The sequence below is a fragment of the Barbus barbus genome (assembly GCF_936440315.1).
Source record: "Barbus barbus genome assembly, chromosome: 18".
NCBI lineage: Eukaryota > Metazoa > Chordata > Actinopteri > Cypriniformes > Cyprinidae > Barbus > Barbus barbus.
In genome coordinates this window covers 10542026-10569147 of record NC_136746.1, presented here as the reverse complement: position 1 = coordinate 10569147, position 27122 = coordinate 10542026, and the positions used below count along the sequence as shown (strand labels likewise).

The 27122-nt window shown below is 36.3% G+C and overlaps 2 protein-coding genes across 6 annotated transcripts in view; both read left to right on the top strand.

Moving 5' to 3' along the window:
• Positions 1-188: 188 nt before the first annotated feature.
• LOC306884259 (AN1-type zinc finger protein 4-like) lies at positions 189-18227 on the top strand. Its single transcript, XM_079439992.1, has 10 exons — positions 189-611; positions 1110-1407; positions 5210-5285; positions 5983-6050; positions 7397-7586; positions 9690-9837; positions 11455-12468; positions 12792-12837; positions 15656-15773; positions 17244-18227. Exons 2-10 carry the CDS (start codon positions 1224-1226, stop codon positions 17377-17379), a joined length of 1980 nt encoding a protein of 659 aa, XP_079296118.1. The 5' UTR covers positions 189-611; positions 1110-1223; the 3' UTR covers positions 17380-18227.
• Positions 18228-19349: 1122 nt separating this feature from the next.
• Positions 19350-27122, top strand: part of LOC306884455 (E3 ubiquitin-protein ligase MARCHF8) — an 87212-nt gene continuing 79439 nt past the window's right edge. Inside the window, exon 1 of one of the 5 annotated variants that reach the window (XM_079440323.1) lies at positions 19350-19526. The gene's annotated coding sequence lies outside the window, so the exon portion shown is untranslated. Of the gene's footprint in view, positions 19594-20511; positions 20732-27122 lie in introns of those variants that run through there. The other 4 variants (XM_079440321.1, XM_079440325.1, XM_079440322.1 and 1 more) reach the window with 4 other exon arrangements.

Below are 27122 nucleotides of genomic sequence, written 5' to 3'. Positions count from 1 at the left end.
CTTTCAATGTTATTTATTGAAAATGCAACCAGATACAGTCACAGATTGTTGTTTGACGCTGCCAGGGTGACCGGGGTAACATCCGGGAGATGGAAAGGGGAGTCGAGAGAATGGTCCCGCCCACTCTGCATTACCATTGGACGAGCGGTTCTCCTTTCCTCCAACGGCTAATGTCATTCGTTCTCCGCACTGTCAATTAAGAACATCACTGTAGGCTGCCTCCTTTTCAGATTTTTGTATTCTGTTTTAATGGGGCCTTTGAGCCGCATAACATCGAAACAAAAGCAGTTGTCCGTGGCTCGAGAAAATAAGGTACCGTATCGGCGTGCAGAAATGGTAAAGGTGGTATAAGAATTTGTAAGCATCAGCGGCATCCGCAAGTAGTTCGACGAGCTGCCTGTGCCGCTTTGCTAAACCAGCTAGCCGCTACAGTAGAATTAAAACACCTCTTACTGCAAGTTTCTGTCGGATAACAGTTCAGAGACTAGGGAATCGGTCGATTTTACTTTTGGGGGTAACTACTTAGTTTTTGGGGTGTGTTGTGGCTGGGACATCAGCCAGGACTTCTCTGATCCAGCTGTCCCTCCCTGCAGATCTCTGATGCTGTCAAGGTAAGATGACAAATAGGTGTAACGTTAACTGTTACTGAAAGTCTATTTTTAAAAGTCAAAGAACATAGCTAGTCGACTGGACTTTCGGATACTTCACATATTAGTCGACTTTTGGGGAAAATAAGGTAGACAAGCGTCGTTTGTAGCTTTAAAACACTTTTGTGTTGTTTAGACTAATTGTAAATAAACATTCTGATAACACAGCATCCATTAACTTACAGCACAACACAGATCCGTGTTGATCAACAGAAGAGAGAGATAGGCAGGTAGATAGAAATTATGGGTATTACTAATAATAAGTAATAGTAGAAGTATTATCGTTAATATGTAGTAATAAGCAGAGTAATTTTTTAGCATGGCCTCTTCAATGTACTAAGCAGATAAGTTTAATTCATATGTATATAGTATAGTATAAATATAAAACATGCATACTCATTTTTTCAAATGCCCCTAATAATACTTTTTAGATGGTAATTCAATGATTCTGATTCTCCACAGCCCAAAGCTCCATGCATGATGTGTTTCTATGACGGAGGCAACATCTCAGCCCTCACTCCTCCACCTTGGGCAGGGTTCATTTTTGTCTCATCCTGAGCCCTGTCTTTTGCAATAATGACTGACAAGAGGAAGCCACCATTTTTCAATGATGACAATGTAGGGGTGGTGCACTACAAGCTGCCTTTCAGCGAGACCATGGAGCTGTTCATTGAGACTTTGACAGGGACCTGCTTCCAGCTGCGCGTCTCTCCGTTTGAACAGGTCGTCACAGTCAAGGCCAAGATTCAGAGATTGGAGGGTATGTGTCCTCTCTTGACTCAGTACACAGCACATGCTCTGAAATAATAATGACATTACACTCGTCAAATTTATTTTAAACTGCATTTTTCTTATTCTTAAACAATTAGGATCATTATACAAGCTGAGCTCATATTTAGTGAGAGATTATGTGGAACATTTCAGTTTTGAAAAAATTATTGGTCAGATTGCTTGACTTTAAAATGATTAAAAATGGTGAACTTGTAGAACATCTAAAAATATACATATTCCCTTATACATGTACAGACATTTTACACTATTACAACTTTTAATTCTAGGTGTTACTGTCCTTCCAAAATGCTTTAATACACTACTGTTCAAAAGTTTCTAAAAAGTCCCTTTTGCTCACCAAGGCTGCATTTATTTGATTAAAAATACTGTGAAAAGTAATATTGTTACCATTTAGAATACTTTTTTTTAACATATTGTAACCTGAATTTTCATTACTCCAGTCTTCAGTGTCACATGATCCTTCAGAAATCTTTTTAATATGCTGATTTCCTTGTGCAAGAAGCATTTCTTCTTAATATTAATGTGAAAATTGTTTCAGAATTCTTTGATTACTAGAAAGCTCAAAAGAACAGCATTTTAAATGGAAATCTTTTATAAAATTATAAATGTTTTTTATTGTCCCTTTTGATAAATTTCGATCATCCAACATTTGAATGGTATTTTAGGTTTGACCAGCAACTTAAAATATGATGCTCATTTCATAATATTGTCTTTCTAATTGTAATGACTTATTCTAATGATTTTGGTTACTGGTTTATTATGCATTACATTCATCTAAAACAATCTTTATCCATTATAGTCCTACTCTATGTTATGCTAAAAGGAAACATTGATTCATTGTAATAACAAATGCACCTTAATTACCTCTGCTGATTGGATAGTGATTTAGAACTATTTTAATGAGACATTAAATATCCATCATTAGTTTTGAAGATGGCTTTATTCCCAGTAGTCCAGGTTTGATGTTTTCATTCGGATTTAGAGCTTTAGAGGAAATTGAGTTGTTTATTAATGCTCAGTAATTGCACTTGTTTAACAGATCCGCTTATGCAGTTACAGATAAAACATGTGTCTTACCAGTTTAACACATGAGCAATCAAAAAAAGAGAATAAATTGCTTCTCTCCCTCCCCATCAAAGCTGCCATTATCACCCAGTAGCTAAAATCGCTGCTCCTGTAAAGCAGCCATCACATGGCATGGTTGAAAGACTGAAAGCAGCTTTGTTAGAATGAGAAGTGTTTGTATTCTTTGAATGAACAGGTTTTTATTTATTTAGGGGGCACAGCTATATGTAGTTTGTCTCTCGTGACTTGCACATGAGCAAACATTGGGCTGAAAATGAGGACTGCTTCATTCGTGAGTCTGATTGACTCAGTACACTTCACTGATAAGTGTGAAATGAACGAGACTGGAAAAGCATTAGTCGAAAACCCCGATGGGACGTTGTCAGCCTTGCCGGCTGTTGGGTCTTTAAACATGCCAGTCTCAAGCACAGACGGGTTTCCTCCCAGGAACATTTGAGTGTGTAAGACAGCACTCACCAGGTCTGACACTTTCCTGCAGGAGTTAGCTTTATTAAAGATGAGTGGATTACAGGTGAGGAATGGCCTAGTTTTAGTTCCGCTATTGTGGAATTCTCATATACACTTTGCGTCTGGAGCCGAACTTGCTGCCCCCTTCCAGGAATCAGACCAGTTGCGGGAAGAAGTATGAGATGGATATGTTGAGGTAATCCACATTTCAATATGAAATGTGTTTTAAACTTCTGTTTCAGTTTGGGTTTAAAATTACACACATGGAGACTGTGTACAGTTTAAAAAGCATGACTAGGCATGTCTCTAAACAATGGGCAGGCCACACACACTAACCGCTCTGACCACCTCACACGGTTGTCTCACACTCCTCGCTGATCCTGTTTAGAAAACTACCCCTTCTAGGAACAGATACCAGTTTTGTGTTGCATGGGTGCGTTCTGGTATCTTATTGTACTTTACACCTGATAAGGTACGTCTATTCGCTTAATCACAGGCCAGTGCAGATGTCTGAAAAATTGAAGTGGTACACTTACCTTTATGTCCAAATGCAAAGTCTTAAAATTGAATGACCATAATAACCTTGAAAAAAGTTTTTTATTGCAATTTCAAAGATTTATGTGCTTTGTGTTGTATTTTCTGACCACTGCTAGGTTTATTTGGTGTACACAGGGGGGCAGATCTGAGTCATATTTGTTCTGCTTATGATGGCTTATGAGTCGCCCTGATCTGCTTCTATGCATTTTTACAACAGAATCAATTCTTTTGAATTGATTCATTTGTTTCAGTATGTTAATGGTTAAATGTTCCTCGATGTTGCAACACTTAGCACAGCATTACTAGACGAGTCCTTAAAACATTTCTTAGCTAGCAGTAGCCATTCAAAAAAAGATTAACTTCATTGGTTAAATGCCCTCTCTTCTGTCTCCCTTACCAGCCATGAATAAATAGGAGACAGCATACTTCTCATTTAACCTGGCCCTTAAAACAAACACAGTGACATTTACAGTAACATCAGAGAGAAATTAATATAAATGTCTTTGCTGTTACTTTTGATCAATCTAATGCAGTTTGCTGAATAAAAAATACATTTATGATGTTACCAAAAAATTCTAATTCAACTTTCTATTCATCAAGCATCCTGAAAAAATGTATCAAGGTTTGCACAGAAATATTGAGCATCACATCTGTTTTCAACACTGATTATAACAAGAAATGTTTTCTGAAGGATCAGGTGAGACTGAAGCTGAAACACTGACACTGATTCAGCTTTGCCATCAAAGCAATAAATTACATTTAAAATATATAAAAATTAAAAACATTATTTTACATGGTAATAATATTTGACAGTATTACAGTTTTACTGTATTTTCAGTCTAATAAATGCAGCCTTGGTGAGGATAAGAGACTTCTTTCAAAAACATGAAAGAAATCTTACTGACTTCAAACGTTGGTGAAATCATTTAAATCTCAAAGGAATACATTACTTAGAAATGAAAGGTCAATTATCATGTACTCACCCTTGCTTTTAAACCCACACAATTTTCTAATTCTTCTTAAAGTTGGGATGGAAGATGAAGATAGCTGTCTTTATAAGTTATGACTTGTGTGCACAAGTTTTTTTTGTGTGCTTGTGATTATATGCCTGTAAATCTCAGACCAGTAGATTTAAATACATCAGGACACATAATAGCAAGTTTTTGTGGGTTTACTTATCTTTGCACTTGATTTACACTTTTCATCCTAATCCATGTTCAGTTAGTTTTCCCCCTCCACCATGACACCTACAGGTTCTGTATTGAGCTAAAAGCCCTATTTGGATATCTTTATTTTTAGTTATTCTTGAAATCTGTGCCTTGTAAAAAATAATCCAAGCAATTTTGTAAAGACTCTAGTGTGTGAAAGTTATGAATGTCACTGGACATTGATTTTTACTGCTCATAAAATGCCAAAGGCCAGTTTTTTTCCCTCTGCTTTTTCTGTACTCTTTCTATTTCCTTTCAGTGATTGTAGTTCAGAAACATTCCATTTGGTCAACCATTTACTGCCATCAGATGTTCACCTCATGCTCCTGTTATTCTACAGTTACTCCTTTGTTTGTTCTTTTGTCTGACGTGCTTTTAGATGCCGTTATTGCTCTGAATTGCCCTGTGCATGTGGTTGAATGTTTATTTTTGTTTGCATTAGAAAATGATGGCTATATATATACTCATTTTATGACACATCTTCATTCACAGGCATCCCGGTCTCTCAGCAGCATTTGATATGGAATGGTATGGAGCTTGAAGATGAGTACTGCTTACATGATTACAGGTGAGTTGTCAGTCTGTTTTTCAGCTTTGCAAAACAAGATCCAGGAAGTTATATTACAGGAAGTAAACCGTAAATACCACATTATGTTGCTTTAAAAGCTTTCTTTCTTTTGTGGAACAGAAACTGATTTGTTTTTCTCCATGTCTGAGCTGTTTTATTCCCCATGTTGTGATCAGGGGCTCATCAGCAGCATAAAAGTAGTTTATATGACTCATGCTCTATATTTGATGACTTCTGAAGCCGTAAGATAGCCTTGTTTGAGGAACAGAGTGATATTTAAGTTGTTATTCACGGAAAACCTCTCCGCCACGCCTCTCAAATCTCATTTGTGCTTGTGCAGCTTGAACATTCTTCAGAAAACATATGACACCATGTTCCATGAAAGAAAGGAAATATGAAAAGGGTTTGGAATAGCATGGAAGTGAGTAAATAATGACAGCGTTTGCTTTTTGGGTGAGCTATTCCTTTAAAGGCAGCCATTTCTCTGAAGAGCAGGCTGGCTCAGTCTGGAGGTCACAGATGGTGGATTTGTCAAATTCTTGTCAGTAAATGTTCCAAATGGAGTCTTTCTGGGAAGATATTGTGAGGCTGGATGGCACTCATTGTGCTTCACATGTTAAGTGAAGCAAATATTTATAAAGGCAGAACTGTATAGTAGCTGTTTTGAGTTTGAGTTTTCCTATGGTTGTGTTTTCAGCATCACAGAGGGCTGCACTCTCAAGCTGGTTCTCGCCATGAGAGGAGGGCCTGTAAACACCAGACGAGGTGCGTTTCTCCCACCGACTGGGATTTCACAGTTGAAAATGTTAAACCTGTCATTCTGAACTCCAGGTTAATGTAATCCTGGCTTATCTTGGTCAGCTCAACACTGTTTCTACTTTACCCTGGGATAGTAATTCATCCAGAGTGCTTTTGAAGACCCTATTTTTGATCTTAGTAACATGATCTGTGGAGTGCAGCAAACAATATGTTTCAGTACCTGCTTGTCTGTTAGTAAAAATGTCATCATGGGTCTGCTCTGGTTGTCTTAACTCTATAAAGCTGAAGGTATTCTACTGGATACATGACATCATTTCTAAGGCATCTACATCATTAACATAAGTACTTTGGCCAGAAAACTCTACCCCCTGGTATATAAAATTACAATTTTAATGATTAAAATGAAAAAAGGTTATAAAAAACATATGCATGGATATATTGTTGACAATAATATTTTGAGCATAAAGATAAAAATAGACATTTCCAATAAAATTTCCATTTCATGTTACAGTATAAATTCCACATTCCACATTTTTTGGTTTCCATGTTACAATATTTATTTATTTACATTTATAATATATTTAAAGTATTATGTATAACCTTGACCTCATCCTTTGTTGGTATTGAAACCGTGCCTCAAAGAAAAATGAAAAGTTTCCTTTGCCAACAAAAAAAGATTTTAATAAATAATGAATGCATTGATTCAAAGATTGTAAATGCATTGGGCAATAAATTTTTAAACAAAAAATAGCATAAGTCTGATATCTAATGTGGTACATTAAAAATACCTGTGCCAAATATATTTAGTATATTTAATGTATTAAAATAAAATTATAATAATTTTTTCAGATTTTTTTCTAATTTCTTTTTCTGATTTTTCTGTTTTCTATTCTGTTTTTCTGTTGAATATATTTTTGTCTTTCAAGAGTAAAAGTTGAATGCTACAAATATATCACAGTATATTCAACATTCCAGTTAATGTGCTTGCCATTGCTCTTCAGCACTGTTTTCCTCAGACACGGAAATGAAATGCAACACATGAAAGTTTCTGCAACTATACAAATTACATGAATATTTAATGAGGTAACCACTGAGACGGTTTATGATTGGCTGTTGAAAGTCTTTTGAAGGCTACTGCAATACAGGGCTGCGACAATTCAGTGCAAGCTCAAATTCTTCTATTCCTTTATTTCTAATCCTAATCCTTCCTATGTGCCATTGTGCATTGGTTTTGAGGTCAAAGGAAAAAAAGCTGCTCATTACAATTCCAGGAAGTGTGCAGGCACACAGTTAGTTACCAGTCTGATATTGATTAGTATGAACTGCATCCTGTTTCTTCTCGTTATCTGCAGTGACAGTGACAGATGACTCGGTGAGGGATATCGCTGACTGCCTTGATGCAGGGAGAGAGGAGATGTGGGAAAAGTCTCTGCCTCATAAACAGGTCACCTTCCTTGTGTACCGTGAGGGAGATCAGCTCAATTTCTTCCGAGTGGTGGATAGAGGAGATGGAACTCTCACACCTGTGTCTGAATCACTGAGGTCAGTTCAAAGAAGAGAGGAACAACACACTGCACTGGTTCCCTTTTTTATATGGAAGCAGATGTTTCAGATATACACTTTTCATGTGTCATGTTGTTTTACTAATAAAGATATGCATTTACTGGTAAGCCTAACAGTCTGTAACATCTACATCAGTAGCATCACCAAAACGGAAGTTAAAAAATAAAAATAGAAATAATTTCCATAGATTATGTAAATCATAAATCATTTACCTTTGACATCATATAACCATAAATACACTAATTCTTTAATAACAGTGTTAAATATAATGTAAATGTAATTTTTACAAATGTTAAAATGAAAATGCATTCAAACAGAAAAAAAAGATTATATATATATATATATATATATATATATATATAATTTTAATAAAGGTTTCTGCTTAAACAAAGACCAGTGTTTTCAAATAAATAAATATTTTTGAAAGAAATATACATAAAATATTCAGCTAGTTGATAAAATATGCAACAAAAATTCCCAAAGACTGACACTGAAGCAGTGATCATATCTTAGCACCAGAATAACTGAGACTTTGCCGTCATTTAACCTTAAGAAACATTAATAATTTAATAACATTGTTAAATGTAAGCTTTGGGAAATCTTAAAACGAATATGCATTTTTCATATCATACATGTTGTGCTACATAAATTCACTTGTAGCATTTAAAACAATTGATTTTAGTTTTTCATCGTTAATATATTTTGACAAAAGTATAAATATTGTACATTTTAAATCTTTCATCATTACCATCAGCAAGCAGAATTATGAAAATAAAATTCATTCGATTTTTGCTAAAATAATCTCCTAAAACAAACAGACCAATGTTTTGAAATAATAAAAATCTTTTTTAAAGATATTGGATGTAAAATTTTTGCCTAGTTGATTAAATTGGCAGCAAAAACTCCCAAAGACATTGACGGAGTGATCTAATCCATATCTAAAAAGCAGAATATCAGAGGCTTGTGCCAGTCAACAACCACCCAGAACACTCTTGCAACACTCCATAAATAGTTTTTTTCCCCCCATAAATTGTTTGCAATTCCATTTTGACACAGAAATGACACATTTCACCTTTCTAATATTTAGATTTTCGAAAGGCCAATTCACACCGCGCAGACAAACGTCAACAAACTCCAACAAACAAGTTGGTTCAAGTTGGCTGTTGGATTTAGAATTTTATTAAAAGTAACGGTCATGTTCACAATGCCCCAACAAACTTCGAGTCAAGTAATCCTGTGTCTACATCGGACGCGACAGTTGTCGCATCGCGCCACGTCCAGTGTAGACAGTGTCACTGATTATAATCAATAGAACCTATCTTGTATTTTGTCGCGTTGCACCGTGCCGCTTGCATCTGGTGTTGATGGTGTAAGTCTGATTGGCGACGAAAGTGATGATCCTGTAACCACAATCAAAATTTTACTGTTAATTAATATCTTTTCGTGTTATTCTTCGCCTGAAAAGACAACGAATAAAACGAAAGAGGCTGAAGGTGAAGCACACTTTAAGTGAAATATGCGCATCGTCATGGAAACGGTTTGTGGCCACGTCAGAATTTGTTGTAGTTTGTTGGAAAACACTTTCACACCGCTCAGACATTCCACGACCCAACAAACGCCGATTAAGCATGTTCAGTCGGGTGAAAACAAACTCCACCAAACGCCAACAGGAGTAACACATTGATCCAGCAAACGCCAACAGACTAGTTTGTTGGCATTTGTCTGTGCGGTGTGCATTGGCCTTTAGTGTATTTGTGACACACAACTTTTTCATCGGAAAGCAAATTTGGTTAGCCATCTGCAGAATGTTTTACAGAGAAAATGAAACTTAAAAGGACTTCCTCCTTTTGTTTCAAATGTTTTTTTTGTTTTTTTTAATCATTCGGGGGAACTGCAAGGCTGTAATCAGCTGGTTTTAACCGAATCATGAACCCCTGAGCCTTTTCAGCTGAGAGATGTTATATTAAACTCTACTCATTGAATTTAAAGATCCAAAATGCCATTAATTCAGTGTAGCATAAGGAAAATGTACAGCACTAAGCACAAATAATCCAAGAGTTCATCCATGCATGTGTTTTTCAGCGGCGCCTCTGTACACAATGTGTATGCGGAGGAGGAGGAGGAAACAGAGAGTGCATCTTCAGAACAGCAGACGCTAGAGAACTCCATCACAATGAGCAAGATGAAGCTGCTCAAGGCCAAGATGGAGAATATGAACCTTAACAAAAAGGTACAACAGAATAGGCAGACTAGACATGCTCTTAATCTTTTTTCGTTCCTCCTCCACATATTTGAACAAAATCATCTTATTCTGAAGTGCCTGAACCTCCTTACTGCTAAACACATCTGATTAAATTTGTCGGTGGAGCGCTATGGAAGTGCGCACAGTTCTCCAGCTGGCTTGAGGGAGTGCCGCCCATCCTACGCTGTGTCTGATTAACCGGCACAGTAAAAAGTACAAGCTCAGCAGATTGGCACATGAAGTTAATTATTCACACTCAGCTATGCATAGTTGTCAGTAGACAAGTCTTGTTGGTAGATATTTTTAGATAGATATTGGTAGATAGTTTTTCTATATCTAGGAAACCATTGTTATTGCTTACATTTTTACCTTAGTTGAGAAGTTTGCATTGTTTACGTATCCATTGCTTCTGTCAACATCTTCGAAATGTGTTGAGGAAAAACTTATTAGGAGGTGTAACATGAAGCACTGATTAATTGGTCACAGTTACGGGCAATATCACAACTTGACACATTATTCAACAAATGTGTAATATTTTATTCTCCCAACAGCTTGAAATGTGTGTACAATATGAATTCAGAGCTTTTCATTTGCATAATAATTTACTACTGTTATATCAATAAAGTAATGAATTTATATAATTTCATTTTTTTTTGTACATAATGTTAAGCTTTTTTCATACTTTAAATTATACATTTTGGTTTGCATGCATCATGTTCCAAACTTCATTTGTATATTACTGAGTTCACAGAATCATCCAGTAGGCCAGAAAATTGTTCATTACCACATAATTATTTAAATATGTTTATATTTGGTCACACTTTATTTTAAGGTCCAATTCTCGCTATTAACAAACTATTAACTATGACCTTTGCCTCAGTGAACTGCTAATTTGCTGCTTATTAATAGTTAGTAAGGTAGTTGTTAAGTTTAGGTGTTGGGTAGGATTAGGGATGTAGAATATGGTCTTGCAGAGTATGTGCTTTATAAAATACTAATAAACAGTCAATATATTAATAATAGGCATGCTAATAAGCAACTAGTTAATTGTAAAAATTGGTCCATTTTCTAAAGTGTTAGTATAATTATGTCTACAATTTATGGGGATGCACAATATATTAGTGGTTACCAGTCAATAATCATCACTAGTGATACTAAAATTGGATTTGTGCATGCTCATTTGACCCATTTTTACATTTATATTACCTTTGATAGCATCTAACTTTAATTTAATAACACTATTGTATGTCGTCTTTAACAAATCTTAAAATTAATATGCATTTTTCATTTTGTATATTATAATGTGGTGCATAAATTCCCTTGTGGCATTTAAAACATTTGGTTTTAGTTTATAGTTTTTTTTTTGTGTTTATTTTGACAAAAGTATAAATATGATCAATTTTGGCTTATCTGTATTGATTTAAACGTGATTATTGTTGCATCTTTAAATTTTACATGAAATTGCTTGGAAAAAAATGTCTTTATATGACATTTTATTGTGACTCATCATATCGCCCACTCCTGATCACATCTGCCATATCTTTTCTGTCTATGTGCTTTATTGTGCATGATATGCGTGTGATTGTTTTCTTGTGTCTTTGTCAGCCCAAGAAGACTGTTAAGTTAAAAGTCAGACCTCCAGTGGGTCCGCGGCCCTGCAGCAGTTCCCTCGGCTCTGCCCGACACCATCGAATGTTTCGTGTCCTTCCTCAGATAGGTCACGCTTCTCCAACACATCTACCTCCGATCGGCGATCAGCAGCAACCATTCGCATCTCTCTCGAGTCCCATTTCCTCAAGCCGCGCTCATCCTTCCTCTGCAGCTTCTGGCGTATACATGCTCCAAGCTGAGGAACCATGGGATAATCCAGTGCCCAGGAAGATCAGACTCCCTCCCAAAGTATCCAGGCTGGATATGAGAGGGCCTAAAGTCATGCGAGACTGCGTGTACCCACCTGTATCGCTTCTATCCAGTTCTGGAGTTCAAGATCAGGTCGATCTCCAGGGTGACACACTAACGGTAGCTGAGAATTCTACGGTGATGGAGCCGCCCAAAGCTGTACCCTTCAATCTTCCTGAGCCTCTGAGTCTGGACATATCCACTCAGCGAGAGCGAGTTTTGAACTCTATAACTGTCCCAGAACCCAACACCGCAGCTCCTCTTCTTTCCCAAGCCATCAACTCGAACTGGCTGGCGTCCCAATCTGACCCTCTCGCACCTCCTCACATGCCGCAGCACTTTGAGTTTACAGGTTCCTCCAGTCCAGCCCAAGCTCTCCTCAGAACTAGCAATAGCCCATCCCTTCCGGTCAGCTCCCCGTCACAAACAACATCTGTATGTGGGCTCAAAGTGGACAAACATTCAGAAGTCATTTCCAAAAGCGAGGCCCGAGGCATTACGAAGATGGCTAATAAAGCGACTAAAGAGCCATTGGGTTCGGTGAGCAACGCAGAGCTCCTGGCCTCCCTTGCAGGGGGTGGTGGTCAAGAAGCCCTGGCCAGGCCTTTTGCTCTGGGCAGGTTAGGTGCTACAGCCGCCCCCCTACCAACCAACATCCATCTGTTGCAGGAAGACCTGCTGAGGAGGATCTCCCCCCTACAGAGAGCAGCCGGCCACACGGTGAGTTTGTAACCTTGACTTATGCTGCTGCTTTTACAGATCTGCTGTTTGTACAGCTTCAAAAACCTGATGTTCCTTTGATCTCAGCGGGCTACAAGGAAAAACCATATTTGCTTTAACTCAATATGACATGCGGATGCTGTCGTGCAAATTAGTGCTACTACTAGAGCATGTTTCCCATCACGAAAAGACACTTGCTGCACATTATACACCATGCAAGACAGATTACAAGTGCAATTCATTAGTTTTGGCATTTCAGCTAATGAGAATAGTGCTGTGACAATCTCACAAATGCTTTATCATGCGAAATCTTGCCGTTGCAGCCGTCAAGCTCATCAAGCGGCCTCTCCAGTTCAATAAAGAGATTAGGTGAGTGGCTTGACAAACAGTGTGAAATGAAGCATTAAGAACACCATATGACAGCGTATCACAGAGAAACTTTTTTGTTGTTGAGAGCAATGTCATTTGTGTTGGCAGTTTGTCATACTTTTCCACTCACCACTGCTTTAAACATGTTTACACCTGTCTTACTCTGTAAATCTGTAAATCCACAGGCCACTACTTTAATGTCATGCTGTACTTTGTGAGACTTTCAAGCTGCCTCCAGCCTAGTTCACTGTCCAACTTGGATTGAACTCTGTGGTTAAGGGGGGGCCAGTACAGTATCTTAATTATTTAAATATTTTGAATATTTCTATTTATTTAAAAAAAAAAAAAAAAATTCAGTAAGGATGCAATAAATTGTTCAAAAGAGACAGCAAAGACATTTACACTGTTAAAAAAGATAAATGCTGTTCTTTTGAACTGTCTATTTGTCAAAGTATGTTGAAGAAATATCACAGATTCCACATTATCAAGCAATATTGAGCAACTGTTTTCAACATTGATAATAATAAATGTATCTTGAGCATCAAATCATCATGTTAGAATGCTTTCGGAAGGATCATGTCACACTGAACCTGCTGCTAGTGTTTTTTTGGCGGCCTGTTTTAATTTTAGTTTTAGTCTAGTCTTTGTTTAGTCACGTTCATACTCTTTTTAGTCTAGTCAAGTTTCAGTCAACTAAAATTCTGAGCATTTTAGTCTTATTTTAGTCAGAATTATCCTTGCCTATTTTAGTCTCGTTTTAGTCGACGAAAATTTTATTTTAGTCTCTTTTTAGTAATACAATTCTATTTAACCCAGTCAATATAGTATCTAGTAGTATAGACGAAACCAATTTTCTTTTAGCCAAACCCATTTCAAACAAGGTTATCTTATTATATTATCGTTACCTTATAGACTTAAGAATACATCCATTCCAGACACGGAAGACGCTCTGATTTGAATTTACAACATTTATTTTACCAACCAAACATGTTAACATGTTTGTTGTCGTCTTCTAAATAATGCCGCGAGTGGGGCTTGAGGAAGTGACATCGCCTGAGTCTGTGCAGTGCAACCTGATGCAGCTCCAGAAGTGAGACACAGGAAACAGAAATATTGCAAAATAATAATAATAATAACGCGACTAAACGAGACAAAATTTTTTATAACATATTGTTTCATCTCGTTTTGGTCAACGAAAATGAAGAGACATTTTAGCATAGTTTTTATTTTGCAAAACACATTGTCTCGTTTTTATTCGTCAACAATATTGCATTATATATTTAATTATCGCCATCGTCATATGACCAGCATTTACGTTGCGTCTCGTCTCGTTTTCGTCACGTGATAAAGGTTCGTTGACGAAAGCAACACTACTTGCTGCAGAAAATTAATCTTTGCCATCATAGAAATAAATTACATTTTAGATTATTTTACAAAATTGAAATAGAAATGACTATTTTAAATTGTAATAGTACAATATTGCTATTTTGTTGTATTTGTGATAAAACAAATGCAGTCTTGTGACCATAAGATACTTTTTTCAAAAACATGAAAAAATCGCAAACCTTTTAGTGTATTTGTGTTGATTTAGCTTTTTATATAAATTTAAGCAACACTATGATTTTATTTTGTCCTTTAAGTTTATTAAAGAGCATGATCCTTGATTGTATGAGAGCAGTAAACGGAGATTTGCTCATTTAAACATCGATAGCAGCAATTGGTAAAGAGCTCATTTTCAGTTAATCGATTCCCAATGAATTTGCTTCATTAATCAAACAGGTTCACAGAGATGTCTCTGTATGCCTTTATTAATGTGTATTACTATATTGGTGTACATAAATGAGAAATTACTTTTTTTTTCTTTGTTTGATTATGTAGTGAACAGCTATATGGAAAACAATTATGGAATATTTTAGTTTTTTACATTAAACATTTTGCTCCCAATGATGCAAATACCTAAATATTTAGATATAAATTGAATGTTGTCACAAAACTGGAAAATATGAAATTGTAGCTATAGCTGTATTACATTTTTGGAAAATTTTTGGTAGGTCAAGCAGGCAGGGGTTTTAGTCAATGTTTGGCAATCCAAACACTGTCTGATTAATTTGTATGCCCAATACTGTATACCAGTCTATAAGATATTTTCCAGGAGGTCAGTTTGAGGGTTGAGGGCTGATCTTACAGGAGGTGTTGCATTTTAATGAGGCCAGCAAATATAAAATATTCACTGTCATACAGAGAATAACTGCTGACTGAAACCAAAAAGGGGAAATGATCACCGCATTTATCTACGCACACTCCGTCGCGTAGATAAATATTCACACGTTCACATGTTTACAAAATCATGCATGCAAAATTGCACACAAAAGAGAAGCACATCTTCACTCAGACTCAGTGTGATGCTTAGAGAGACTGCCAGCATGATTGTGCATTTAAGAGCCTGGATGATGGTTTTGCAACAGGTGGTCCTGATACATTTGGGAAATGTTCCCTGACATTTTACCGTCAGTGTTTCAGAGCATCTGAATGTTCTGTCACATCTGAGATTGTCACTGGCTTGAAAATGCAACAGTGATGGCAAATAACAGAATAGATAGACCAGCAAGTACTGGTCTGGAAATCCAATCTCATGTCCCAGTGCGTGGCATTTTTTGTCACAATGTGTGTCTTTTCCTTGCTCTTTATTGTTGTGACTTGTGTAGAAATAAACCGGGAGGTTCAAGACAAGTACATGAATCTATATTTTATAGTTGTTGTAATTGTGTCTCTCGTTCTATTCCTGTGATTGTCTGTGTTTGTGGAAATGTTGGTTTAGGCACTCCAACACTTCACTTGCCCCCTGTGAAGGTTCCCACTGGAACAAAGAAAAAGAGTTCAAAGCACTGCTTCCTGTGTGGGAAGAAGACCGGGTTGGCCACCAGCTATGAATGCAGGTACAGTGCGGATCCCTCTGTATGAGGTTTTCATTATTTTACAACATGGGAAGTTAATGTATATCGGTAATCTTAAAGGGAAGTATGCACTTCATTTGGTGCATGTGCAGTGGCTTAAAACAGAGCTATTTCTTTTTGGAGGTGACAGTAGTTCTCATATATATCATGCGCCATTGCTGATAACACCATCTGTGACTTTCCTCAGTTTCTCCGTATGTTGTCTTGAAGCTTTGATCAAGGCAAAGTCTTATATGAAGCATCTTTGAATAGGGCTAAAAAGAAAGCTGTGTCTATTATTCTCTCCTGTGCCTTATATAATCCATCCAGCTAGACTGATACGAAATAATATACAATATATGATACCAACAGTGGTTTCTTTTCAACACGACAGATTTGTTTCTTATAAACACTGACAGGGACACTTTCCCCAATATTTAGTTTTGCCAATATGAGTTTTATGGTTTATTCTTAAATCATTACATTTGATCCCTCCAATATATGGTCATATGTTTGGCTTATAGCTCAAAGTGTTTGATTTTCCTTTCTTACCTTTATGTTGGGTGGATAGGGATTTTAGGTTTTGTTTAGAATGTTTTAAATTAGTCTTGCTGAGCAAAAGCCTACTACTAATTAGCACATCTCTTTTTATCATTAATAATATTAAAGGCCCATTCACACCAATTATGATGACTATAACTATAAATTCCACAGCACAATTATAGCAGTAAAAACACAGAGGAATAATGTCATTGGAATCACGTTCAGAACAATTTTTTTTCAGTTTATGAATGATAAAAACAATGATAGCCAATCAGAATTTACCAGACTTTAAAGAGCTTGAGCATTGAGCAATGTGTTTTTATAATAAATAGTATCATGTTGGTGTGGATGATAATATAGTTGTCTTTATAATTATCATTCTTGGTGTGACCGGTCCTTAAGAAATCATTCTTAAACAGCAATTGAGAATATTAGAATGATTTCTGAAGGATCATGTGACACTGAATACTGGAATAATGACTAAATTCAGCTTTGCCATTACAAAAGTAAATTACAAGTATATTGAAATAGAAAACAGACATTGTAAATGGTAATAATATTTCACTGTATTAATATATTTTGATTTAATAAATGCAGTCTAGAATTACTGTTTAAAGTCCAGATTTTTTTTGTCAAAGTTTCACAAGAAAAATAAGCCAAGGTGAGCACAAAATGTATCTGTGTGGGATGTTTAGAAACAATTCCATTTGGTCTCACTGTGAGCTCTTTTCTGTATAGTTTTCTAACAGCTTTAGTTCCATATTGAAAATCAATGGACATCCGGATGAATTACAAACACCATCCATTTATTCGCTTCTGAGGAAGCAATTTCAGAAGTGCACTTTCTCTCACACAGCTTGGAGGAAGTGTCGGTTAGACTGCTGTCTCTTAATTGCCATTCTCATAAAGATATGTTTATTTTTGTGTAAGGTGTGGCAACATCTTCTGTTCCATGCACCGCTACTCAGAGACCCACGACTGCAGCTACGACTACAAAAGCGCAGGCCGACGCTTTCTACAGGAGACTAACCCCCTCATAAGTGCACCAAAGCTGCCCAAAATATGAAGGGTGAGAGAAAAAAAAGATATGATATCCATCAGCTATTAAAAGAGAGAAAACCTTGATCACCAACCTGTGCTTTTATCACCATGTTTGCTTAAAAATATAGTAGTGGAAAAACTGCTCACTCATTAGCATTGCCTTGGAAAACACCTTTGTCTGCTGTCTATAAATGACTTCATGCAAAAAAATACAAAACCCTGCATGTAAATAGTTTCTAAAAACCTTTATATCACACAAACAACTTTTAAAATGAGTAAAAACGTTTAAATAAGCAAAATACACTATACGCATATCTATTTACATGTTTTTCTGTGTTTTGCTTTTTAAAAAAGAAATAGAACCAACAATCACTTCATGACAAGTCTTGCAGAGATGCACTTTAGTAATGCTGAATATCTCTTGTGGAGATGGGGGTCTGTACGGGGGGGGGGTGACTGTGTGCTTGAACTATGTGCCGTTTTGTCTTTTGTAAGTTTCCTATTAGAACTTTCTTATATTTCATTACTCCTCTTCCCTGTCTAGTAGCACTCTACCGAACACTTCTTATCATGGAAAATGCCAAGCACTGTACACTCGTGTTCTAACAAGACTGTTTAACCTTGGTTCACTTTGAGAATGAAGTATATAGGCTCTGTCGGCCGTACACATTACACTATGCAGTTTGACCATGTAGCATTCTAAACCAACTTTATAAGGGCTTGGCATGATGAGATGTGAACAAATGACTGGTTGCCATGACGAACGATCCTTTTTGTACCTTAGTATTTGAAAAGCTGCTCAGAAGGCAGCAGTTATTAGCGTTTTTCTGTAATTGTCGGGTTATGAGCCTAATAAAATATCCTTGTGTTTCCTTTGTTTTGTTTTTTTCACTCTCTTGTACTGCATTCTATGATTCTACTGTATCTTTCACGCCTTTTTAACATCGCATTGGGGTGTTTATGTTATTGATTCGGTTACTTCGTCATAACAGCACTTGGGATTCCAGGTACTGGAATGAGTATATCGATAGTCCTGTCTTAACATGTTTCCCCTTCATTTGACTAAATTGTGATCTTGTGTCTAGCGTGAAGCTATTTAGATGAGTACATCCATCTCTGAATTACTTTGTGTTATGATTACACTTTTTTTTTTTTTTTTTTTTTATACTTTAAGTAGTATCAAAATTTCAAAGTCAGGGTCCTATACTAAAAAGACTAGTTTATGCAGCCAACAGATGGTGTAAGAATGGTTCACGCAGTGCTAAATGAAAGGAAACAGCTGTTGCTCAAAACAGAGAATGTGGTTTTTGTGCAGAAGCTTTTTAGATGTACAATCAAATTGTGCTGTACTGTGCCACTTCAGTATGAATAACTTCTGGATTCTTCTATAATGCATTCTACATATCATATTTTTCTAATGAGTCTGAGATTTGTCCCAAGGAACGTGTAGGAAGGAAACATATCTTTTAAGACAAGAATATCAAGATTTTACACATTTGATGACATATCCATACACACAAATGTAATTGATTGTAGCGTCCAGACTGCTGTACTTTATTCATGCATGCACAAGTCATAACTGCAAGTATTACGTAACATTGAATCAAAGCATGTTTAGACAATCCTCTGAGCACAGAATGTGCGGATAAAATGTGTAAACCCTTTCAAAGCATGACACAGCCTTTAGCTGTTCTCTCCTCTATCATGACACATCAGATCATCTGTTGTGTTCCTCCAAATAAGACAAGCAGGGCACATCAAGCCCATCCCTGTGTAATCATCAGGGCTCTTTTATTGTTATAACCACTATTACAGTGATTAGAAAGGAGCATCTTTGAATTCTGTTCATTAAAACACACACCCAACATTGCACCATTTTAACTAATGAAATGACTGTTTGAGAAAACAAAAAGATCATCACCTCCAGCACGCAAAAAAGTTCATACTCAATACAAATTTAAGAGTAATTAATGACCCCGCAGCACTGGATCAGCTGTGTTTATAAATTATTAGCACTGTAGACTATAGTACGCGCATGCCTTCTCCGATTTATTTTCTTTTTCAGCCCGATTTTCCACCCGAACGCGGAAGTCGGTTGACATGACGCACGCTATCAGATGGAGACTGTGAAATAAAAACAAAAGCATCGCTTGTGCAGACGGGGAAAGCGACGTAAGTAAATATTTGAGCGAATCCCGTAAACGCACAAGAAGAGGGTAAACACTGCACCGCTGCCACAGTAAGAAAGCACGGTCGTCTGGAAATAATTTGCATCTTTTTGGGGGATTTGCGTATCAGAGTTCTATCTTAAATACATATTATAAATGTATCGTGTCATGTTGTTTTGGCTTTGCAGAAGGCATTGGTTTATTGTATAAACAGCGTAATTGTGACTGCAGCCGTTGTTTCAGCGCTTGCAGAAACACTGCTGAACAGCTCTGTTATTATGCGTGCTGTATTTGCCTTGACGGTGTTAATGATGCACAGACCGTCAAAGGCAACAGTATGTTTTTTTAGCGAGCATATTACACTTGCTCCAAATGAAACAATCCTGGAAATGAGGTAAGACCGATATCTGCAGCTGTCATCCTCCACAGCGCGTAATCATCAGCGAAACTGTTATAATACTGTACGACTTAACTACTGCCAGTGAAATATGTATATAAAAGACTGCAATGTAACCTCAGACTACTAGCGCTTTCATCGCAGTCGCTCTCTTGGATGCATCGTTCGCAAATCGGTTCTTTTGAACAGCTCTTTTCAAAGAGTCAGTTCACAAATTATTATTTTTTTTAAAGTTGTAATGTCATTTTGACTTCTCAGCGTGGCTTATTTGCATGTAATGTTTCCTATTATTTTGACTGTACACATGATTAACCTTTCTAATTAATTTCATTTACTATACTTAACATTTACTTGACTCACTCAGATGAATCAGTTTTGCACGTTTTAACATAAAATGTTACATAAACGCGAAGCATTTCCAGTTTTATATGCAACATTGCTGCTGTATTAAGCTACTACTACTAGTGAGTTGTTCACTCGAGTCCGATTCATGAATAAAATGTTCAAGCAGTTTAGCCAACCATGTCAATTGATTCATCGAAAAGATCCGACTCCAAAGAACGATTCACAAGTTCATGAATCGGAAATCGCTAGGCAGTGTATCCAGTGCGCTTGGATTGCAGCAGGTCTGTTTGATGGATGCATGGAATACAGCGCTACATAAATGCGTACTGTAAACATTTAGTTTTTTCATTATTATCTTACGCAAGGGTATGTTTAAAGGGTGGATCAGTGACTGTGTGTCAGGCATATTCCTAGTCTTTGGATGGTTTTGAACGGCCAGTTTTGTTGAGGTGTTGATGGCCATGGCGGTAAGCGCATCTTTTTGTCTATACTGTGTTTGTTTATCCTATATGTTTTGTCTCAATTTCTGTATAGACATTTCAAAGTCTTGATTATAACAACTCCACTATTATTGTCCAGGAAACAAAGGTTCAGTTATGTGAACATACGTTGATGGGGAATATTGTCACATGGTGGGGTAAGTTGTCACAATATACCTTTTTAGGCAGCTAAATTAAAACAATTATAAAACAGAAAACAATTCGTAAACCGGTAAATACGTACATAATGTAGTATTTAAAATGCGTTACAATTTGCCCCACTATAAATGTGACAACAAAAGACTTAAAAATGATTGTAATTTAAGGCAGCAACAAACTAGTAGCTATTAAACAAGCATAGTTACTAATAAATATAGGCCTTGTGACAACTTAATAAAATAATAACTGTCTTATAAATGAGAAATTACAGAAGTAATAAGTGCAGCTTTTATACCTTAGTGCAGCTTTTATACCTTAGTGACCACTAAGATGGTAGTAATATAATATAGTATTTTGTTTCTTTTGCATTTGTCACATCTTGCTGAACAGCCTGATTTTTATACATCTTCTTATAATTTTGCAATGTCTTTATCTTTAGAACATGTCACAATAGATAAAACAATAAATGGCTTTGTGCGCTAAGCTTGCATTTTCTGATCTTGTTTGTGTGTTTTTGAAGTTATGTGAGGTTTTAAGAACATATGTGTGCTTCAGCAATGGTGGATTTGCCTCCCTTCCAGTGAATTTAATTGAAAAGCAAGGCATTTCACCAATGTCATTCATCCAGGAAGACCTTAGTGACTGTGCATTGTGTCGAGATTTGACTGTGACTTCTATGTTGTGAAATGGTATGTGTGTTTATGGCGTCTGTGTGCTCTGGTTGCAGTGAGTGTGGAGTCTTATCTCAGCTTATCTGAAGCTGTAAATGATGAACAGGGATGTTTTAATGATAAAGCTTAATTAATAGGTTGTGTGGAGCAGAATGCTGCATGCATGGAGGAGATCTTATCTTGTTTATGTCCAGAGATACATAATTATGTCAGTTTTGACTGACAAAATCTTGATATTTCAATAAAATGACAAAATGAAGAAAGCCACAGTAATTCATCAAATGTGATGAGATGGAATTTTTTGTGACATTTATGGTCAAAAGAAAAAATTAAGGGGGGGGGGGGTCATTTTACTTCATCTTACCTCATCTTATGTGATGGACTTTATAGTGGAGCTTCAGTGGGTCACACACCCACCGACAACAAACAGACAGGTTTTGGAACACAAACAATATAAGGCCTTTTCCCATAAGTTTTTGAAGCATGCATTAAAAATAGTTTTGTATAATCTGTATCCAGATTCTGGATCTTACATTTTAAGTCAGAGCTTCTCATTTGCATCCTCATTCAGAAAGGCAAGCTCCGCCCCTGGGTCTTCACTGCGTGAAATGTTTATGATTAGCATAAAGATGTATGTAGCTGCAGGACAGACCTGCCATGAAAAGCCGTATATCTCCATACCAAATGGTGCAATTCCTCCTTTGGAAGCAGGTGTTGAATTATCACTGAGTTTTATGCTAACTTGTGCTGTCTGTAGTCTAATCAGATATAGCCATATGTGTAATAATACAATTGCTGCAGCATAGGTCATTAACACTACGGGATTAAAATAAACATATTGATTAAGTTGTGGACTTAATCAAGTCTTATATTTTGGAATTGGTTGTGTTTCTGACAGAAAAACAACAACTGCTGTAGCTATACAGTAGAAAGTAATTAGATTATCTGAAATTGGTTTGACCTCAGAAAGCCATTTAATTACCAAAAACATTTTTCTAAATCGCAGCTGCATTGGAAACTCTATTTGACAGTCTGTGTGCGCACATTGCTTTTAATGCTGTCTATTCATGAAGCACATTCACCTTTGTGCTCAAATGTGCTTGATGCACTTGACGGAGCTTTTGCATATCCACTCCAACATTAGCCAAGACACTTATAACGATTTATTCTAAGACTGCAGGAAAATCCATAATGGGATCTAATACTTACAGCTACAAATAGAACATTTTTTGGATTCCACTAATTTGTCCCCTCTGGCGAATTCCAGTTTTTGCCCAAAGTAATTAGTGGAGTTTGCTACTGGAAACATCAGTGTTATATTGCTCATGCATGCAGTTTATGATTTGAACAAACCACTTGTCCCACACTATTTGAATTCTCATCATGAATTCTACATCAAATTGTGGGGCTTGTTTAGGAGAGACAGAAATCCTATAGGTTTGACCCAAGCCATATCTAGAAACTAGAATATCATAGAGATTTGTGAGTGGACTATTTTGCAACCCAGGTTCATGAAAAATGTGTGCCTTTTGTTGTCAAAAATTATATTACTTTGCTTTTTGCATGTTTTGCGGCAGTTTTAGTGTCCAGTGATTGGTTCTAAAAAGCATGTACAATTTTCTCCAAAACCCATAAACATGCCTATGCCAACATTTCGAGGCACAACTTTAGATGATATTCCGTAATGATTCAGGAAATGACCAAAGTAAGTGTTCATATTACAGTCATTTTTAAGATGGCCAAGAGCCAGGGATTCAGAGTGTCCTGTAATGACCTGCTAATGGATGTGCTATGGAGTTTTAATGTAGCATCATAAACATTTGGTCTCACATAGGTACAGTAATACAAACAAAGGCAAGTCACCAATCAATAGTGTGTTATTTAGAGATGGGAGAACATTTGCCTTGTTTGACTAATCTGGACACATTCTGCCAGGCTTTGCTATTTACATTAGTGCACTGCTGCTTCACTGTCTCATGACACTTCCCCCTCAGCTTGTTCAGGAAAGCATGCTAGCCTAACATCATACCTCTACAGTGTTTTTATAATATAATGAATACCATAGTTCAGAATCTTAAGGAAATGTTTTTGAAAGAAGTTTTATTTTTATCACCGATGCTGCATTTATTTAATAAAAAAAATACAGTAAATTAAATTTACTGTATTTTTTGTAGTTAAATGATGTTCAGAAAAGTTGTGCTGTTATTTATTTTTTTTCAGGATTTTTTGAAAGTAAAAAAAAAACGCCTCTATTTGAGCCTTTTTTTACTGCCATTTTATCAGCTTAATGCTTCCTTACTGAGTAAAAGCAATCATTTCTTGTATTATATTCCTTACTGATATATCCGGTAGTGTATTTCTGAGACGATAAAACACCAACACTACCATGCAATGTTATTAGGACAAATGACAGTAATTTAAAAAAACAGTAGTCAATATACCGTGTATACTACGTATGTGAGCAGAATTCATTTAGCAGCAAGCTTTTTATTCCAAACAGAGTCAAGAATTGTGATAGGATGTTTCCTAGAGGCAGAGATGGGTTAAACTGGTAGTTACAGTACCGTGCTTTCTTTGGAATCTCTATGTACTTTTTATTCATTTATTCATTATTCACTACATTCACCATTATAAAAACCCAGCAACAAAAGCATGTAAGCCATCTTCTTTAAGGGGTGAATCAGAGATGCCTCATTCAGATCAACGGCATGCTGCTGTGCTTGTTAAAAGAAGAAAAAAATACAGTCAGATGGGCAGTCAGATGCAGTTTCTCTAACATGTATTTTGCCAGAACATAGTTAAATATAAACACACTCCTCTTCCAACAAGGGCAAAAGTAAAGGACAAACGTTACAGAATAGCAAGTAGCTTTGTCTAGACATCACTGCTGAATATACTGCTACTGGAATCAGGAATTCATTTATGGTAACTTATGGTAATACTAAACTATTCTAAACAACCTCGTGAGGTCTAGGTGACATCGCATGAAAAAGCAAAGTATTTTGAAAGGCGAAGCAAGTTAATACATTGTAATGAACGACTACAAGACAAACAACAGAGTGTGCAATAACAATGTGTATTAGAAAAGAAAATGTGGTCAATTTTGATTTCATGTTGACTTAAAGGCCCCATAAAAACAGTTGATAATATAATTTCTGTGTTGATCTTTGGGTGGGACAAACTGGGCTTGTACATTTTGTTTTTATGTAAAAAAAGAATAGTTCATTATTACCCCAAAAATGACCCCATGATGGACACCTTCAAGCCATTCTAGGTATATAGACTTTCTTCTTTCAGATAAATACAATCCGAGTTATATAAAAAAATTTCCTGGCTCTTCGAAGCTTTAAAATGGCTAACTGTCATACGTGCGTTCACGAGAGAGTGACGTTCCTCTGGATGATGTTGGACGAATGCAGAAGCGCAGAGGAGAGAGCAAAACAAAATACTGCTCACGAATTAGAAGTACATAAGGATTATATAAAGGAAATTGTTTTTTCGATATAAACCAAAAGGAGACTAGACACTAGACTTATGCTACACTTATGTCCTATGTCATCAGCTGGAACGCTCCTCTCTAAGCCCAAATTAAATGAAAATTAAAAACTAAAATAAAAAAACATGTCTAAAATTTTCTAATAGCTTGGAATAGTGGCCGTTAAACATTTAAGCTGTACCATCACAGGTTAAATTGAATTGTAAAATTATATAAAAATAGAAAACGGTAATAAATTACAGTATTACTATTTTGAACAAAATACACACGCACACACACACACACATACACACACACACATATAGGTGACTTTGAAGCTGATAGATATAGACTATAAACATGGATAGATTTGCTGAAAATGTCATGTCAAGGTCCCTCACTTCAAAGGTTTCTACCGCAGACAAGTGACAGACATGACTGTTCAACCAGAATAAAGTCATATCAGCTTTTGCATGAATTTAAAGCAGACAGACATGTAAAAAATGACACAAATGTCATAGTGGCTAATTCAGATGACATTAGGGAAGCTTTGAAAAACATGAAGCAGACTGCCATTGTAGCAGTACTTCGCCTGTGTGTGAGAGGGATTTTAGTAACCGCACTGCTTCGTTTGAGTTCAGACTTACTGAATAAATAAATGATCACCTTCATACTGCATACATTTGCTTCAGCGCTCTTTCTCTTTCACGACACTGCATACTATCAATCTTTTTTGGTTTTTACGTAAAAGCATGTGGTCATTTTTATATTTGGCTTTTATTATCCGCTTCCAGTAATTTTAGATGTACAAAAACAGTCCATAATGCTGCTTTAAATTGCAAACGGGTATTTGTTATAATTTTTTAAAATCAATTTATTATGATAATCATAAACACACTTGTTTGTTGTGCAAACAAATTACAGTTTACTGCACTTATCTATAGCGGCAAAGCACAAGAAAAAACATGAATTAAGTGGTCTCTTGAGCCCACTGTATATTACGTATGTGCATATATAAATACACTGTTCGGGGTGTGTAAATAAGAGTGCATATTACTGTTTTTGGACACCATGTCACTGTTTTGTACATTAGTTTGAGTTGAATCAGACTTTCCATTACAGATTATTAGCTTTTTTGGTCTGAGTAAGACCATTTGGACACAGAAAATGTGTTTTAATAGAGATGGAGCTCTTTGGACCACTCAAAGAAAAAACTATTATAATCCACTTATGAAATGATGAATTGCAGTGCTGTTCAGTCATCAACACTTGTGTGCTCATAATGATAGCCCAGGCCTGATTAATATGTACACTAACAAGCAGTATGTGTATAAAGTTATGTTTCACAGTTTGGAGCAGTTTTATTTGTCAGAAAGAGAGACCCAGGGCTCTGGACTTGGTTTCTGGTTGGAATCAGATTGTTTTTCCTTGTGTACTTAAGTATTTTCCAAGCAGCTCTGTCCAGCTGCTGCTTCCCAGTGTTTCCATTTGTACTTTAAAGGAATGGTTCAACAAAAATTCTAATTTGCTGAAAATTTACTCACCCTCAGGCCATCCAAGATGTAGATGAGTTTGTTTCTTATCAGAACAGATTTGGAGAAATTTAGCATTACACCACTTGCTCATAAATAGATCCTCTGCAGTGGATGGGTGCCGTCAGAATGGCTGATAAAAACATCACAGTAATCCACAAGTAATTCATATTACTCCAGTCCATCAATTAACAAGTTGTGAAGAGAAAAGTTGACTGCATAGGTCTTCAAAACCATTGCTTCCAGCTAAAATACAAGACTATATCCATAATATTGCTTTCTTCAGTCCTCTCATCGGAATCAGGAGAAAAATATGCACTGATTATAAACCAAAACAGTCCAAAACAAAGATATGTTGATGGATTTTGATGTGAGAGGACAACAGGGAATGGACTTTTTTCGTTGACTCTTGTGTTGATTTAAAGTTAAAAAGTCTCGATGGATTTGTTTCTTACAAACACAGTTTTTCACTTCACAAGACATTAATTGATGGACTGGAGTCATGATGATTACTTGTGTATTACTGTGATGTTTTAAGTAGG